Consider the following 19,031-nt stretch of genomic DNA (forward strand, 5'->3'; position numbering starts at 1 on the left):
ATTACGGTCCTTACCTATGGTAGTTGTTAGGAGTTTATAGGAAATGACTGTGAAAGCATGTAACTGGCAGTGTTGTAGGGTACGTTCAGTATTAAGTTCTCTTTGCCTCTACTCTCACCCAGCCACTTTGTCTCTAGTAAGAGTGTATTTGCTTGTTGAAAGAAGGGTCCCAGAGTTTTTGAGAGGCTTAGATTCACATTTATGATAATAAAATTGAAAAGAAGGAAAAAAGAAACAGAAGCACAGAAGGCAAATAGGAGAAAAACAGCTCTGAAACAGTTCTTCTGATTGGAAATGTGAAGTCTTTCTGTTTACATCGTTGCTGCTGTTTTAAGTCAGTAATGTATTTCAGGAGGTGGGCTTGTTTTGTTTTTAATTGTTTAAGTAATTAAGTAGTGAACTTTGGCTCATTTGGGCAGTTTCATCTGCGAAACCTTTCCAGGCTCTCTAGTACTTTGCCTTTTGTACTTAAATTTTCTCCAAGTCACTCAAGGGGGAGAAGGAGTATGTAGCTATATAAGCAGCAAGTTGGGAAAGGACTCATCCATACTTCTGAGATAGTAATGGTTATAATGACAAAATGATGAGTTCACCATACCATAACTTGGCCCAGTGAACCTCTCAGGAGCTGCTTAACATTGTTAGATGGCAATGTGGGACTTTATGGCCATTGTTGATTGTTTCCTGTGATACGTTTTTACTGTTGCCAGTGTGATACTATAGCAGTAGTAGTTTGGCTACCCTGGTATTGCTCACTTTGGAAACTCTAGTTCAGATTTCTTAGCCTACAGGTTGTTGCATGTCTCTGCTGTGTGTTTTTAGAGGTGTGAGAGTCTTTATGTAATGTATGTGTGTTTTAACATATTAAGCACTATAGCCTTTTGATTTCAAAGAGGTCTTTTTAGGTTGTAAATCTTGTAGTTGGGAAAGGGAAAGAAGACTTTTTAAGATTTTGTCCTAAATTAAAACTTATGAAAATCTAGTAAGTGTTTGTATAGTTTCCCTGTCTTACCATTATATAATGAGTGAGTATTGAAAAAGGGAACAAAGTAAAAATCTAGAGATTTGGTTTCTTTCCCTTGATTTGACCGCTGATTTGCTGTGTGATTTTGTAAAGTTTACTTCTGGTGTATTTCCCAGTGTAGCATGAGGATGATACCTTCTCAAGAAAGATGGTATAGATAAATATTAGATAGTGTGTAATGGAAAATACATTGAAGATGTTCATATATTATATCATTTTGTTTTAAAAAATGACTAAGAATCATCTTCTAGTGGATTTTTGTTTGTTTGTTTTGAGATGGAGTCTCGCTCTGTTGCCCAGGCTGGAGTGCAGTGGCGCGATCTTGGCTCACTGCAGGCTCCGCCTCCCGGGTTCATGCCATTCTCCTGCCTCAGCCTCCCAAGTAGCTGGGAGTACAGGCGCCTGGCACCGCGCCCTGCTAATTTTTTGTATTTTTAGTAGAGACTGAGTTTCACCATGTTAGCCAGGATGGTCTCGATCTCCTGACCTCTTGATCCGCCCTCCTCGGCCTCCCAAAGTGCTGGGATTACAGGCGTGAGCCACCGTGCCTGGCCGGATTTCAAGTTAACCACCATGGACTGGTTATTTTCTTTTGTTTGCAGATTATTTTAGGCATGTGAGTTTTAGTTCAAAGACTTATTTTTATTATTTGAAATCAGTTTTTACTGCATTTCGTTATATATTTTGGGGACTATATGATAAAAGATTATCATTTCTCTTGAGATGTTAAAGTTATATACAAAAAATTATGTATATAATGTTGTGTCTTGTTTCAGGTCCAATGATGCATCAGCAGCCTCCTTCTCAGCAATACAATATGCCACAGGGAGGCGGACAGCATTACCAAGGACAGCAGCCACCTATGGGAATGATGGGTCAAGTTAACCAAGGCAATCATATGATGGGTCAGAGACAGATTCCTCCCTATAGACCTCCTCAACAGGGTAAGATTCCATTTGGAAAATTTGCTACCTCATGTAATTGAAAGGCTGTGCATTTTAATGACCTTTTAATCTAGACAAAGTCAGGACTTTTTGTTTCTTTTTTCTTCTTCTTTTTTTTTTTTTAACAAATGATAGGGTTCTACTAGGTACAAAGCTGTCACAAAGTAGATAAGAACTTCTTGATACACAGCTTTCTTTTATCTGTTATTTTCTGGAAAAAGTTATATCATAAAATTATATATCGAAAGCTCACTAATTTACAACAGAAAATACTGTTTTGTTTTTGAAAAATTATTAAAGGATCAGGAATAAACCCAATTTTACTTCACAGCACTGTAGTGTCAAAATAAAAAGGAAATAAATTTGCTACCGATTTGAACCTATTTTTAAGAAGTTAGCATTTGTTTTTCTGAGTTGGTATTTTTTGATATTGCATGTATGGTCTTAACATTGATTTTAGTAAATGTGGTATGTGGAGCTACTGTGTGTGTATCTGTATGCGTATGTATAGGAATAGCTAAAGGTATCTGAAATGCCAAATCAGGAGACAGGAATCTATAGTTGAGAAATAATCTTTCATAATATCAAATTAGAAAGAAAGCCTTTGATGACATAGAGAATACATTATTTATTTCTTGACTGGTTGTCATTTTTCAGGCCCACCACAGCAGTACTCAGGCCAGGAAGACTATTACGGGGACCAATACAGTCATGGTGGACAAGGTCCTCCAGAAGGCATGAACCAGCAGTACTACCCTGATGGTAATCTCTCCTGATGCTAACTTCCCGCTTTCTATCTCTGCCTAGTATCAATGTAGAGAGTCATATAAAAACATTTTAATGAGGATGAAGAAGCTAACAATTTGTTTCTTCTAAATTTAGAAACACCTCAGTACTCTAAAGTACCAATGATAGCATTAGTTTATAATCTAATTCAAAGTATGTTTTGTGTAGCTGTTCCGTTAGTACCATCAGGAATCACAGTCTCATTGGAATCCTTAGATAAAAGAGGATCCTTTTGTAATATATTTAGGGTCGTTTGATTTCAGCCAAAGCTTATGTTTATTGACTTACTCTTTTTTTAATAAGAGCTTTGTTAAGATATAATTCACATACCATAAAGTTCACCCTTAGTTGACTTGTATTCATTACATACATAGAGAATATAGTTCTTGAGTTATTTTTCCAAGTCTCATCATTTTAATTAGTGTTTCATACTTCTCAACAAACTAAGGTTTACATTAGTGCTTGCCTTTGAGAAAAATTTGGGAGACCAAATTATATCCATAATATAGCTGTGTAGAGATTGAGTAGAATGGGAAAGGCATTTGGAAATAAGGTTTTTAGTTAGGGTTTTTTTGTTTTTTGTAGAAGGTGGCTTGTGAAAAACTGGTTAGTAAGATGCACAGTACTTTAGGAAAATTTGAATAGCAATACTCCAAGCATACAAGTAGATTTTCACAGTATAGTTTCATCCATTTTTCTGTATGCTTGAAAATTTTATAATACAATGTAGAAGAAAAAAATAATTCAAAAATACATTACAAAATGATGTGGGTTGTTAGGATTTGCCAAAAGCCTTATTCATATATGTGATCCTTTGATGTAAATATAAATTACTGAACAGAGAAACTAAGAAACTTAAAGCTAAAGTACTAGCAGACATTGACTAGCAGCCCATGTAAGCTAGCAAGAAGATATAATTTAGGATATTTGAAAAAACATTTTGCCTGTCATTTTTTATTAATACTGCATAAAGGTACATTTGTACTTAAGGACATTGGTTTTTGTTTTGTTTTGTTTTTCTTTTCATATGTAAACATGGTATTAAGATTTTTTTTTAATTAAAAACTTTAGTAAGGTTGTAAGCTATACATATTTTAAAGAGGTGAAATCTTTGTTAAATTATATGTATTGAGAAGTCTGCTGAAAATAAATGATTGTTTCTATTTTTTAAATTTTTAATTACATTTTAAAGAGTTAAACTTGACATTGTTATTTTGATCCTGGCTATCTCTTGAAATGTGAAATTTGTGTTGTTATAGTATAACCTTTCTGTTCAAAATATATTGATTTGTTATTTTGTAAATACCAAAACGTTAAGGTTACTTTCTTTCATTTTATTAGTGGATTTTAATTTGAAGGGTATCATTTTTGCTTAAGTGTGTATCACTTTATATCTGACATTTACATAGAGTATTCTATTTATATCGACAATTAATATTTGTAAACAACATTGGCTCTTTTCTCTCATGTCCAGATATTTATGTTAGTAAATATATAGATTAGGAATTGGCAAACTTTTTCTGTAAAGGGCCAGATAATAAATACTTTAGTCTTTGTGGGCCATATGGTCTTACTGAACTCTTATTGTAGCATGAAAGCAGCTATGGACAATACTGAAATGAATGGGCATCACTGTATTCCAATAAAATTTTATTTACAAAAACATGCCACTGGCCATATTAAGACTGCAGGCCATAGTTTGCCAACCCTTCATGTAGGTATTTATGAGGTGGCTTGGGAACATTAGAATACTAAAGCACTGAATAACGTTTATTTGTAATTTTTATTCCTGGGTCCTTAATTAGGCATTTTTGTAAAATTGAGTTTAGATTTTAGATAACTGAAAGGTTATTTCCTATATTTTCTTAGTGAAACTTAAAAAAAGAGTGAGACTGTTATTTTTCACTAGAGTCCAATTATCTCGAAGGTAAAATTTATTGTGCTTTAAAACTGAAGATATATTCTCAACACAATATTAATTTTATGAAGATGTATGTTTATGATACTTGAAATATTTTCTAAAGATTTCCAAAATGGCAGCATTAAGATATATAATTTTGCATCTGAAGATACTTTGAGATACTTAACTTTATGCAAGTAAATGTTAGAACGTGAAAATTTTTCAGTTTCTTTCAGGGGAGAAACTTATGGAGCTCTTTTATATTTTGCATTGTTTTTAGCATATGCTGTGGAATTGGAGACCAGCAGAACAGGTGTTTGACAAAATATGATAATTGCTTTCTTTGTTCATTCTAATTTAATTTAGGTTATTTACATGTGAAAGACCTAGATACTTTTATTCTCTTTTTTTAAAATGGGAGATAGTTTTTTTTTTTCCCTCAATGAGGATTATCAGATTTAAGACAATAAGTGTAATGTTTCTAAAACTACTGCTTTTTGCTTTTACAAAAATTGCACGTTATCTCAGTATGAAAACAATCACATTGGTAAATCTTTGGCTAATGCAATTGAAATTATTTTTTATGTTCCATTTCTTTTCCTTTTTTTTCAATTTTATCTGAAAGTTGAAATATTTTTAGGGTTTTCACTCAGTGGCCATTAACGTTTCTTCCTGTCTCTTGTCGAATTGATGTAGGTCATAATGATTACGGTTATCAGCAACCGTCGTATCCTGAACAAGGCTACGATAGGCCTTATGAGGATTCCTCACAACATTACTACGAAGGAGGTATCTATATACCTTCACACACATACACATATATATCCCCTTCTACAGGAATGAAAATTCTTGCATAAGACAACTTCTACCCATGCAAAGCTCTTGTAGAATACTAGTTGCTGGCTGTCTTGAAAGGTGCAGGGAGCCCAAAACAATCAAAATAATTTCCTTACAAATATTTAAAATGTATAACCATGACTTGCCATTTCTAACAATAATAAAAAGACTAAAACATTAAAGATAATTTTTTCCTCAGTGGAAATTTTCTATTTGAACATAAATCCATTCAACTTTTTTTTCTCGTGTGTGTTTACATATGTATAATTTTACATATAAGTATAGTGCCTTTAGGAAACAGCTTGCTGATCTCGTGTAGCTAGTGTGTGCTCTTGTAGCTGTCTTTAATTTTGTCTTTTTTATTTTATTTAGCATAGTCATGATCTTATGACTGTGATGTTCCAGTAAATGTAATGCTCGTATGGCAGAGACGCTGAAAATGCTGCAGTTCAACCTTGCAAAATTGGCTTTAACTGCAGTTTGTTTGGCCGAAATCCTTCTGTTTGGTTTGAGTTTTTTCTTTGTTTTGTTAACTTCTAAAATCAATATGGCATTTCATTTTGTTCTTGTGTTGTTGGCTATGCATCTTAGAGGGAAAAAAGTTACTTAAGCAGACTTCTCAGTTTTTTTTCCTCTTCTCCAATTATCCTGTAGGAAATTCACAGTATGGCCAACAGCAAGATGCATACCAGGGACCACCTCCACAACAGGGATATCCACCCCAGCAGCAGCAGTACCCAGGGCAGCAAGGTTACCCAGGACAGCAGCAGGGCTACGGTAAAGCTTTGTACAGTTTATTTTTATCCCCCAAAAAATGTGGTGCTGATTGTTTTAAAATATGGAAGTGGATATTTAATACTTATTTTTCCAAGAATTATCAGTTGAAAATTCAGTTTTAGCCTAGTCTGCTATTAAAATGTTGGTTTAAAATGTTGCTCTTAGATAAGCTAGTAATCCATTTAAAAAGAACAAATTGGAGATGGTTCATTGACCAAAGGTAAGGTGTGGAGTCATTTAAAAGACATGAAAAATGAATTATCAGACCTATTTGTTGTGCCTAGCCTTGTGTGTGCTTGGAAAACTGATGATTGGATAATTATTGACCATATGCATATAATCTGCTTAGCAAATTTATTTTTAAAAACTAATGGCCAATACAGTTTTTTTTAAGATATACTGATTTTTTTATTTTGAGTAAAAATGAGATCTATTCAGAATGCATAATGAAAATGTTTTTGGCATTCCCTAGTTAAATAGCAATATACATATCCGTCGGGATTAATTTTTGCAGCTATGTATTATACAGAATTTGGGGAAGTGTAGCAATATTTTCCTATTATATACTCACTTATAATACCTACTACCTGGATATCTGACTAACTTACTACATAGGGAGTGGGGAATGATGAGGATCTAATATTTCAATCTTAACTCTTAGGCTTCTGTAACCATTTTAGATATAACTCTGTTGAAAGAAAAGTAGCTGCTTACGAATACTGACTCCACCTCTTCCTAACCAGGGTCTCTTTTTCACATAGGTAATATCTTATTATTTTTAGTCATTGACTTAAACTCTGCCATTGCTGTGGACATCTCTGTCTACCTGTGATAGCAAATCTTAGAACCAAGGTCAGACTGAAATTCTCTTGCCCTCTCAGCATATTTGTTGAAACTCAGTCAGATATTGGGAGTCAGATATTTTTCTAAAAATGTTAAATTCTGATTTCCAAATTCTAGATGTGACTTTAGAAATATTCCATGGGTTTTTGTCTTTCATAAAGGAACTTTCTTGCCCTTCCCAAACGGTCTTTTCATTTTGTGACTACTTAGTATTTATACTTTGAATAAATACAGTATTCTGGTTTTATTGCATTTGCATGAAAACAGATGTAATGCAGCTAAATCAAGTCAATTCGTTGTCTTAAGAGAAATATCTTCAAAATATCTTCAATGGTAAGAGAGGGTGAAAGAAAGCTTAATTTTTGTTAAAGTATGTTATAGTTAAATGCTGTTTTGTTAGACATCAGGAATCCTAAGAGAAATTTCTATTTTGTTTATCTATAGGCTTGTATTGTCAAAAAAACCTTTATTTCCACTAGAAATAAAGTTTTAATAATTGAATATATAATAAATAAATGATTGATATAATTTATTTAAGCTTGAAAACTTGTTCTCTTTTGACACTTTTCTCTGAAATCAGTGTTTTTATGGCAGGTTTTGCATGGCTATGATGAAAAACATTTAAGTGTCAAAGGTTTTCAGCTTATGGTTTGTTTTGTTTTGTTTTGTTTTTTTCCGACGGAGTTGCACTCTTGTTGCCTAGGCTGGAGTGCAATCTTGCGATCTTGGCTCACTGCAACCTCTGCTTCCCAGGTTCAAGCGATTCTCCTGTCAGCCTCCTGAGTAGCTGAGATTACAGTCATGTGCCACCACACCCAGCTAATTTTTGTACTTTTAGTAGAGACGGGGTTTATTATATTGGTCAACCTGGTCTCAAACTCCTGACCTCAGGTGATCCGCCCACCTCAGCCTCCCAGAGTGCTGGGATTACAGGCGTAAGCCACTATATCCAGCCCAGCTTATGCTTTTTAAAGCATTCTTTACAATGGAAAGTAGTAGAGTTTATAAAACAGACATAATTGTTTAGCAAACCAAATCAGTCCCTTGCCATCTCTGGAATTTGTAATCATTTTTATGGATAAAGTATTAAAGGTGATTAATTCTCAGTGTAACTTTTGAATCAAGTTTTTTCACATGTAACCTGTGGGTTTTCAAGTTTTTAGTTTCTATTTTAAAATATTTTGGTAATTTGTCAATGCATAGTATAGACATATACTTTTGGTGATTGCAAATATAAATCTAGAGTCATACAGTTGTAAGTATCATTTATTCCTCCACTTTATTCAGAAATTATTTCAGTATTTTTCTTTGAATCTGCCTCTTGCTTTCTCTTTTTCCTCTTGCTCATACTGGTTAATGCTACCAGATACATTGATTAATTTTCTTATCATCATAGAGTTAACCTGCTTTGCAACTCCCTGAGTCTTTTTTACCCATTTTGAAATATATTTTGTATGGCTAGGGAATAGTACAATAATTACAGTGAAGTAGCATTACAGTATTTTTACTCTTGTTATTACCATCCAGATTTATTTCAGAAAGCATTTGAGGAAATCAAGGTACCAAACTATCTTTTTAAAGTTTAGCTAGAAAAATATTGTAACATCTCTCCAGTTCAAATCCTTCCCTGAGTTCTAGGGACTTAACTTTTTATGTGGGTTTTTGTTGTGTTAATTATTTGCAGGTCCTTCACAGGGTGGTCCAGGTCCTCAGTATCCTAACTACCCACAGGGACAAGGTCAGCAGTATGGAGGATATAGACCAACACAGCCTGGACCACCACAGCCACCCCAGCAGAGGCCTTATGGATATGACCAGGTAAGTAGTTTGAACGGCTGCAGAATTGCCACATTGTTTGTTCACTTTCGATTAGGTGAACTTTTTTTTTTTTTTTTTTTTTTTTTTGAGACGGAGTCTCACTCTGTTGCCCAGGCTGGAATGCAGTGGCGCAATCTCGGCTCACTGCAAGCTCCGCCTCCCGGGTTCACACCATTCTCCTGCCTCAGCCTTCCGAGTAGCTGGGACTACAAGGCACACACCACCACGCCTGGCTAATTTTTTGTATTTTCAGTAGAGACGGGGTTTCACCATGTTGGCCAGGATGGTCTCGAGCTCCTGACCTCGTGATCCACCCGCCTCAGCCTCCTAAAGTGCTAGGATTACAGACCTGAGCCACTGTGCCCGGCCAGTTTTTTTTTTTTTTTTTTTTTTGAGACGGAGTCTCGCTCTGTCGCCCGGGCTGCAGTGCAGTGGCCGGATCTCAGCTCACTGCAAGCTCCGCCTCCCGGGTTTACCGCCATTCTCCTGCCTCAGCCTCCGAGTAGCTGGGACTACAGGTGCCCGCCACCTCGCCCGGCTAGTTTTTTGTATTTTTTGGTAGAGATGGGGTTTCACAGTGTTAGCCAGGATGGTCTCGATCTCCTGACCTCGTGATCCGCCCGCCTCGGCCTCCCAAAGTGCTGGGATTACAGGCTTGAGCCACCGCGCCTGGCCCAGTTTTTTTTTTTTAATTTAACTTGAAGCCTCATGTTTCCCTCATGAGGGAATGTTTATGGTACATTTGTTAAAAAGTATATCACTTTTGAGTCTCATGCTATTTAATAACACAGTTGATCATAGTTACTCTATCATATAAAACATGGCCTTAACATAAGACAACAACATAGATATTTTCTCTCTCTCTCTCTCTGCCTCTCCGGTCTTTACCCTTAGGCATGCTTTGTTTATTGAGGTAAAATATATATACAGAGTTTATCATATTTACTATTTTTGAGTGTACATACAGTTCAGTGTTAATAAATTCCTTTATTTACCACTCCTTGATCCCTTCTCATCCCTTTTCTTCCCAACCTCTGGTAACCTTAGTGATTTCTGTGATCCTTCCTTATGTTTATTGCTGAGACTTTGCCTTTGAGCTACTGAGATGTGGAGTCCATCTGTGTTGACGCTTTCATTAGCACTCCACTTCACTCCAGCATGTCCACTACACTTCCTTCACATCCGTAATATCCTATCTCTTTAAATCCAAACTTTCTGCCCTCTGTTGCCTCCTTCCACACACGTAGCTATTGTTTCAACTGTTATTTCTCCCCTACTTGTCATTCTACTTTCAAATATTTAGAAGTGTATCTCATCTTATGATGACTGATTCCCTTGAACCCAGTGTTCCTTTAAGTTTCTTCTTTTTGTCATTAAACTCCTCAGACTTGTACCACAGTCATTGTTTTATGAATGTACTCATATATACTCTGAGTTGTTATGGAAATGATTTATTATGGCAATTCCTTTAGGCTGGTTTCAGGTTTGTGCTTTTCAGTGAAGGTGGTCTGGTTTGTTCACCACTTAAGCTATCTAAAATAGGTTATTTTTTAATATGTAACTGTCTTTAATACGCAGTTTAGGCTTTCAGGGCCAACGTGGGTATCTGGTTTGAGGAAAAACTCAGATGCAGTGGTAACTAGAATTTGAGGCGTGAGCAGTTCTTTTATCAACCCTCTCTCACTCCTGCGACCCTCTTGTATTGGCGCTTCTTATTTAAGACAAAGGAGATACAAAAAGCAAGAATAGATAAGTAATATTTTTCCAAAATGTACTCGAACAAAACATAAGGATCAGTTGGAGGTTTTATTAAGTTTTAGAAGTGAAATAAGTCATGGCTAGTGAGTATTTAAAGGCAGGATTCCTAAACAGAACAAATTTAGGCTCAATTTAATCTACAGGTGAACTTTTTAAAAAGTGAGATTCTGATTATGTTTTCCATCATTCAACAAATATTTATTCTCCACATGTTTGATACTGTATTAGGTCCTGCAGAGGTAAAATAGGCAACCAGCTATCTTGATCTTCCTTGACCTCACTTTAGCTATTGGCACGTTTTCCTTTTTCATTTTTAAATGGTCTTCTTTAGCTTCTATATTCTGAACCATTTTGTTCTTCTTGCGTTTACATTGATTCATTTTTTTTAAATTGGTTTTCCTTTTTTTTTTTTTACCCTAATATCAGTTTTTGACTCTGTGTTTTTTTTCTAGCCTCTGAATCATCCTGCCCTCTATTTTCAGTATTCTTAGCTCTTACCTCTCAACCCAGTTTCAGCTCCTTTGTACAGAACATCTGTACAAATGTACAGCTCTGTATCCAAATGTACAGAACATCTCTTGTCTTTGGATTCCCTCAGCTTTAGCATGTTGTAGACTAAACTCACCATTTTCCTTTCTAAGTCAATATATTTCCAAATCTCCTAAACTTAAAGCCATTCATTAAGCAAATGTTTATTGAGCAACCATTATATGCCAAGTGCCATGTGAAGATTGGGAGCATATTGGGAAATAAGATAGACATGGACTCAGCCTTTATGAACTTAAGTCTAGATGGCTACAGGCAGGTAAACATATGATATGATATAGTGTGATAAGTACTTAGATAAGGGAAGCTAAGATTTATGTGGAAGGAGCTTCTAACTCAGATCTTGAGAAATATTCCTTGGGAAATATTATATTTAAGTGTGAAGTACCAAGGAAGAGCCAATATTAAGCAAGTAGGTGTGGATGAGGAAAGAAGAGCATTCACAAAGGGACTAGAGATAAACCGTGTGTGGTTCAGTAAAGCAGAAGCATGGGGAAGAAGAGGCAAGACTGGAGAGAAGTGTTGGAGTTAGCTTAGGAAGGCTCTTACAAGCTATATTAGGGGACTTGGACTTTATCCTGACATCAGTGTGGAGCTTGAAAGCAGCATATATAAAGTGTCTAGCAGTGGCTAGCACTTGGTAGCTAGGATAGATACATGATTTACTTCTCCTTTTATCATCATAATCATTCCACTTTCTAAAGTTCTCAGGAATTTGAAACTGTACTGTGGATAAAGACTCATGGTGTTTGAGTAGTTGCCAGCCACATCTCATTCCCTACTAGAAAAGAATATGAGGGTGGGACTATTTTAGTTGTTTTAGTGCCAGTAGCGTTTCCACATTAACCTAATGTTTAACCTTATCTTTGGCCCCTACCCGGAGACCTATTGCTGTCTTTATTTTAGGAAAAATAGTTCATTCACCTCTTGATGGTTGAGGCAGTGGAAAGCTAATGAAGATTCTGAAACCCAATACTAACATAATTATAATTGTAGTTTAGGCAGATTAATCTTATAGCAATATGCAAGATAAAAGGGGAGAAATTAAAAGGGTGGAAATTGTTAGGATACTTCCCCATCGGTCCTCCCTATCCCAATAAACAGTGGCTCCATTCTTCCTGTTCCTCAGGTTAAAAACCTACAGTCCTCTTTGACGCCCCTCTTTGCAAAGCTAACATCCAGTCAATTAGCAAATCTCCTCGCCTCTTCCTTCAAAATATATCCAATATCTAGCCATTTTTCACAGTCTCCTTTCACCCAACTCAAAGTCACAACTAGCACTCATCTGGACTGTTGCAATATATCCTTCTTTTTGGTTTTCTTGATTTTGTCCTGCCTCCTCTACAAGATACTCTGCACATGGGACCTAGAGTAATGTTTTAAAGACATTAGTCAACTCTGTGCTTACAACCCTGTGGTGTTTTAAGTAAAAGCCATATGATATACTGGCCTACAAGGCCGTATAGGACTTGTGTTAGTACCTCCTATGCTACCCTCCTCGTGCCTGCGTATTTATATCCCAACTGCTTGCTGCCCTAATTCACTCTGCTTCAGTCACACTGGCCTATTTGCTGTTCCTTATATGCATCAAGTGAGTTTCCACCTGAGAACTTTTGTATTTGCTACCCCTCTTCTGCCTGAATGCCTGAGGTGCCTCCAACCTCACTTTATTAAAATCTCTGCTTAAATGTCACCATATCATCTCAGAGTCCTTCACTGACCACCTAAGACAGTAACACCCTCCATTGCATCACTCTTTTTCCCTACCTTTTTCACAGTTTTTTGAACAGCTCAATTGAAATATAATTTACATACCATTAAACTACATGTAATAAAAGTGTACAGATCTTTTTTGACATGTGTATACGCACCTGTGAAACCATCAGCAGATTCGAAATAATGGAGTATCTATCATGCCCAAAAGTTTTCCCTGTGCCCCTTTGAAATCCCTCCACTTGCATCCCCTCTCCAGACCATGTCACTGATGTTTTAATTAAACTGTGGATTAGTTTACATTTTCCAAAATTGTATAGAAATTGAATAATACAGTATGTTCTGTTTTTTATCTGGCTTCTTTTACTCAGTGTAATTGTTTTGATACTTACGTTGTTTGTGCCAATAATTGTAGTAGTGTTCCGTTATATGGCTATTTGTCCATTGAGATGGGACATTTGGGTTTACAGACAAAGTACTATGTTTATCCTTTGATCTACAGATGGGACATTTGGCTTTACAGACACAGTACTATGAATGTTCATGGACAAGTCCCTGGGGACATTTTTCTTGGGTAAATACCTAGAAGTGGAAAGGTTGGATCATATGATAGGTATATATTTAATTCAACAAATTGCCAGAATGTTTTCCAAAGTAGTTGTACCATTGTATATTCCTACCATTTTACATTCCTACCAGGAGTGTATGATTTCTCCCATATTCTTCCTAACTCATTGCCAATTCTTAGTATGACTCAGTCTTTTAAATTTTATTTATTCTAATAGGTGTGTTATAACACCTCATGACTTTAATTTGAGTATCCCTGAGGACTAATGATGTTGACCATCTTCTCTCCCTTATTTGCCATCTATATTTCTTCTTTTCATTTTTAAATTGGAGATTTATTTTTAAATCATTTTTAAATTGGAGATTCTTTTTTATTATTATTATTAAGAGGTCTTTGTATATCCTAGATACAAGTCCTTAATCAGGTATCATTTGCACATATTTTCATCCTGTCTGTTTTTTCATTCTGTAAATAGTGTCTTTCAAAGACGGGAGAATCTAAATTTTGATGAAGTTTAGTTTATCAGTTTTTTTCTCTTATGGATTATGCTTTTGGGATCATATGTGTAAGAAATCTTTACCTAACTGAAGATCACAAAGATTTTCTCCTGTACTTTCTTCTAGAAGTTATATAATTTTAGAGTTTACATTTAAGTGTATGATTCATTTTGAGTTAATTTTTATGTATGCTGTGAAGTACGAAATAAAGTTTGCGTGGCTTTTTTTCTTTCTGATGCATGTCTATTTTTCTCAGCGTCATTTGTTGAAAAGACTATCTTTTCTTTTTTTAAGACAGTCTCGCTCTGTCACCACCAAGCTGGTGTGCAGTGGCTCGATCTCAGCTCACTGCAGCCACTGCCTGTCAGGTTCAAGTGATTCTCCTGCCTCAGCCTCCCAAGTAGCTAGGACTACAGGCGTGCACCACCATGCCCAGCTACTTTTATTTATTTATTTATTTGTATTTGTATTTTTCGTTGAGACATGGTTTCACCTTGTTGGCCAGGATGGTCTTGATCTACTGACCTTGTGATCTGCCCACCTCGGCCCCCCAGAGTGCTGAGATTACAGGCGTAAGCCACCACACCCAGCCAAAAAGACTATCTTTTATCTACTGAATTGTCGTTTTACCTTTGCAGAAAATCAGTTGTCCATAAACATGTGTCTGTTTCTGAACTCTATTCTGTTCCATTGATCTGTTTATGTATCTTTATGCCAGCACCACACCGTCTTCTTTTCTATAGTATTATAAGTTTTATAATTAGGTAGTATTAGTTTTTGAACTTTGTTTTTTTATACAAAGTTGTTTGGCACTGTAGGTTCTTTGGATTTCCATGTAAATTTTAGAATCAGCTTGTCAGTTTGTACATGAAAGCTTACTAGGAGTTTGATTGGAATTGCCATGAATTTATAGATTAATTTGGGGAGAATTGACAGTATTATTTAGTCATCCAACCTATGAACATGGCCTGTGTCCCTTAAAATTTTAACAGTGTCATATAATTTTCAGTATATAGGTCTTAACATTTATTTTCTAAGTATTTTATGTGTTTTGATGCTATTGTAAATTTTTTAAAAATTTTAATTTCCAGTTATTAGTTGCTAGTCCATACAAATGCTAGCTTATTTTTTGTGTATTGATATTTTATCACAACTATAACTTTACTAAAATCACACATCTAGTAGTGTTTTTGTAGATTTCATTGAATATTCAAACATAGAAATCATGTTTATGAATAAAGAAAGTCTTCTTCCTTTTCAATCTGAATACTCCCCTATGTTCCTTCCCCACCCTCCTGCTTGCCTCAGCCAGAAACTCCAATACCATGTTAAATAAAAATGGTGAAAGTAGACATCTTTTGTCTTGTTCCTGATCTTAGGGGGAAAGTTGTCAGTTTTTCATCCTTATATAAGATATTAATGTAGGGTTTTTTGTAGCTATCCTTTATTAGGTGTTATATTTCTAGTTTGCTGAGAATTTTTATTGGGAATAAATGTCGAATTTTGTCACATGATTTTTCCTTATCTATTGAGGGAATTATGGTTTTCCTTTTTTAGTTTGCTGATTTTTGAATTACATTGTTTGAGTTTCAAATGTAAACCATTTGCATACCTGGGATAAAATCCATTTGGTCATGATGTATATATTCTTTTTATATGTTGGGTTAATTAGCTAAAATTTTGTTAAGAATTTCTGCGTCTGCATCTCTTGAGTCCAGGAGTTCAAGACCAGTCTGGGCAACAAAGTGAGACCCCACCTCTATAAAAATCTAGCCAGTCATGGTGGCATGTGCCTGTAGTCCCAGTCAGATGCGTCCTGACATAACAGTGGTTCAACTTACGGTTTTTTTTTTTGACTTCACAAGGCTGTGAAAAGTGATGTGCATTTAGTAGAAGCTCTACTTCCAGTAACCATACAATCATTCAGTGCAGTGTTTAATAAATTACATGATGTATGCAACTTACAGTGGGTTAATTGGGACATAACCCCATGGTAAGTCAAGGAACATCTGTATTTTCGTGACAAATTTTGGAATCTGGTTTTCTTTTCTTGTAACATCTTTGTCTGGTTTTGTTATTAATGTAGCACTGGTTTCATAGAGTGAGTTGGAACGAATTTCCTCCCCTCAATTTTCTGGAAAGATCTGCAGAAAATTGGTATTATTTTTTCTAAAATGTTTGGTGCAAGTCACCAGTGAAGCCATCTGGGTTTGTAGTTTTTTTTGTGAGAAATTTTTAAATTGTAAATTTAATTTATGAAATATAGGGGTATTCAGGTTATCTGTTTTTTCTTGAGTAAATGTTTTATGTATTTTTCATAGGAGATGTCTGTTTTATCTATGTTGTTGAATAATTTATTTATCATCACTTAATATCTCTATATAGTGATATTACCTTTCTCATTTCTGATATTAATAATTTGTGTTTTCTCTCTTTGTCCTCCTTTATCTGGCTAGTTTTAATCTACCTATTGATTTTTCTCAAAAAGCAGCTTTTGATTTTATTGATTGCCTTTTGCTCATTTGCTTTTCTGTTTCTTTGATTTCTGCCCAGAACTTTATTATTTGTTTTTTTTCTGCTTGCTTAGATTTTATTTGTTCTTCTTTTTCCAGTTTCTTAAGTTTGAAGTTGTAGTCCCGTTGATTTAAGAACTGTCTTTCTTTCTGATACAGATGTTTATTTCTAAGTACTCTTAAACTGTATCTGATTCTGTTATTTTTAAGCAGTTCAAAATACATCCTGGTTTCACTTTTTATTTCTTTTTTGACCCATGACATATCAGAAGTGTGCAATTTTATTTTCAAGTATTTGGAGATTTTCAAATCTTTCTGATGAATTTACTCCTTTACCATTATCAAATAACTGTCTTTATCCCTGCTGATATTTTTTGCTCTGAAATCTAGTTTGTCTAATATCAATACTGCAATACCACTTTTCTTTTGATTCGTATTAGAATAATATATTTTTCATCCTTTTAACATATTTGTGTTTTTATATTTGAATTATATTTCAGGTAGACAGCATATGTAGTCAGTTGGATCTTGCTTTTTTTAAAATCCAATCTGATGATTGCTGCCTTTAAAATGGGATTTTTGACATGTTTAGTGTGATTATGTATATGGTTAAGTATATCATCTTTATTTTTTCTATTTGTCCCATCTGGTTTTTGTTCTCCTTTTCCTCTTTTTCTGCCTTCCTTTGATTTTTCTCCTGTTTTTAACAAAAACAGATTTATTGATACATAATTCACATGTCATACAAGTCACCATTCTAAAGTATACCATTCAGTGGTTTCTAAGCATATTCAAAAAGATAGACTGGGGTTGGTGGCTCATGCCTATAATTATAGCACTATGGGAAGCTGAGGCAGGAAGATTGCTTGAGCCCAGGAGTTCAAGACCAACCTGGGCAACAAAACGAGACCCCACCTCTACAAAAAACTAGCTAGGCACAATGGCGTGTGCCTGTAGTCCCAGCTCTTCAGGAGGCTGAGGCAGAGGATCACTTGAATCCAGGGGGTTGAGGCTGCAGTGAGTTGTGATTGTGTCACTGTACTCCAGCCTGAGTGACAGAGCTAATAATCCTGTCTCAAAAAAAAAAATGCAACCATCACCACCCTCTAATTTTAAAACATTTTCACCAACCTGATAAACCTGTTAGCAGTCACTCCTCATTCCCCTTGAACTACTCAGCCTTAAGTACTTAAATACTCAGTCTGTAATTTTGTTTTCAAATATTTGGAGATTTTCCAGCAACAGCAGTTTACTTTCTGTCTCTATGGATTTGCCTATTCTGTACATTTGAGATAAATGGAATCATACAATATGTGGAGTTTTGTCACTGGCGGTTTTTTTTTTTAAACTTAATAATTTCAAGATTCGTCTATGTAGCGTGTCTCAGTGTCTTCAAGTGATAGTATGCCTATATATAGTGTAAGAACCTTAAGATAGTCTGCTTTTCTTCTCGATCTTTATGTTATTGTTACAAATTTTACTTCTGTATATACTATAAATCCCGCAGTATAGTGAATTTATTTTTGTCTAAGAAAATCAGTTATTTAAAGATACTTAAATAGTAAGGGGAAAAAAATTTAAAATTTGCCCATGTAGTTACCATTTTTGGTGCTCTTCATTATTTATGTGTAGATTCATATTTCTATCTGGTATCATTTTTGTTTGCCTGAAGGACTTTAACATTTCTTAAAATGCAGGTGTACTGGTAATAATCAGCTTTTGTATGTCTGAAAAAAAAAAGTTTATTTCGCCTTCATTTTTGAAACATTTTCTCTGGGTATAGAATTCTAGGTGGACAGTTTGTTTTGGTTTTTTTTCCATACTTTAAAGATGCTCCACTCTTTTCTTCCTTTCCATACTTTAAAGATGTTCCACTCTTTTCTTCTTTACATTGTTTCCAAGGAGACATTTGCTGTCATTTATCTTTGTTCTTTTGTAGTTAATATGTCTTTTTTCTCTGTTTTTAAGATTTTTCCCTTTATCAAATTGTTTGATTGAAGAAATTTCTCTCTTGCCCAAATTGTTTTGAGCAATTTGATGAGAGCATGCCTCGGTGTCAATTTCTTCATGTTTCTTATGCTTGGAGTTTGTTGAGTGTTACCTCAGACTTCGTCGTTTTAATCTCTAGAAGTTTGGTTTAGGTCTTTTTAATATCTTCTGTGTCTCTCCTTAATTGTTTGGAACATATGGAATACAAGTATAATTCTTATAATATCCTCTTCTGCCAACTCTAATAATCTGTATCATTTTAGGGTCAGTTTTAATCAGGTTTTTTTTCTCTCCTCCTTTGTGTGTGTGATAATCTTTGATTGGATTCCAGACATTGTGAATTTTATGTTGTTGGGTTATGAAGATATTTGTATGCCTAGAAGTATTCTTAAGTTTTGCTTTGGGATTCAGTTTAATAAGTTACAAACAGTTTGAACTTTCTGAAATTGCTTTTAAGGTATTTTAGGCAGGACAAAAAGCAGTGTTTAGTCCTGGGCTAAGTATTCATCACTGGTAAG

The 19,031-nt window shown here is 35.0% G+C and overlaps 1 protein-coding gene across 3 annotated transcripts in view; it reads left to right on the top strand.

The window, feature by feature from the left end:
* SS18 (SS18 subunit of BAF chromatin remodeling complex) overlaps positions 1-19,031 on the top strand; it is a 76,808-nt gene that overhangs the window by 51,164 nt on the left and 6,613 nt on the right. For 2 of the 3 annotated variants that reach the window (XM_033178083.1, XM_033178084.1), the window contains 5 exons: positions 1,801-1,968; positions 2,626-2,730; positions 5,351-5,443; positions 6,146-6,268; positions 8,796-8,929. In XM_033178083.1, coding sequence (XP_033033974.1) covers positions 1,801-1,968; positions 2,626-2,730; positions 5,351-5,443; positions 6,146-6,268; positions 8,796-8,929 — 623 coding nt within the window. The remainder of the gene's footprint in view (positions 1-1,800; positions 1,969-2,625; positions 2,731-5,350; positions 5,444-6,145; positions 6,269-8,795; positions 8,930-19,031) is intronic. The other variant, XM_033178085.1, reaches the window with a different exon arrangement.

The sequence above is a fragment of the Trachypithecus francoisi genome, unplaced genomic scaffold, assembly GCF_009764315.1.
Source record: "Trachypithecus francoisi isolate TF-2019V2 unplaced genomic scaffold, Tfra_2.0 Lachesis_group19, whole genome shotgun sequence".
In the NCBI taxonomy this organism is placed as follows: Eukaryota; Metazoa; Chordata; class Mammalia; order Primates; family Cercopithecidae; genus Trachypithecus; species Trachypithecus francoisi.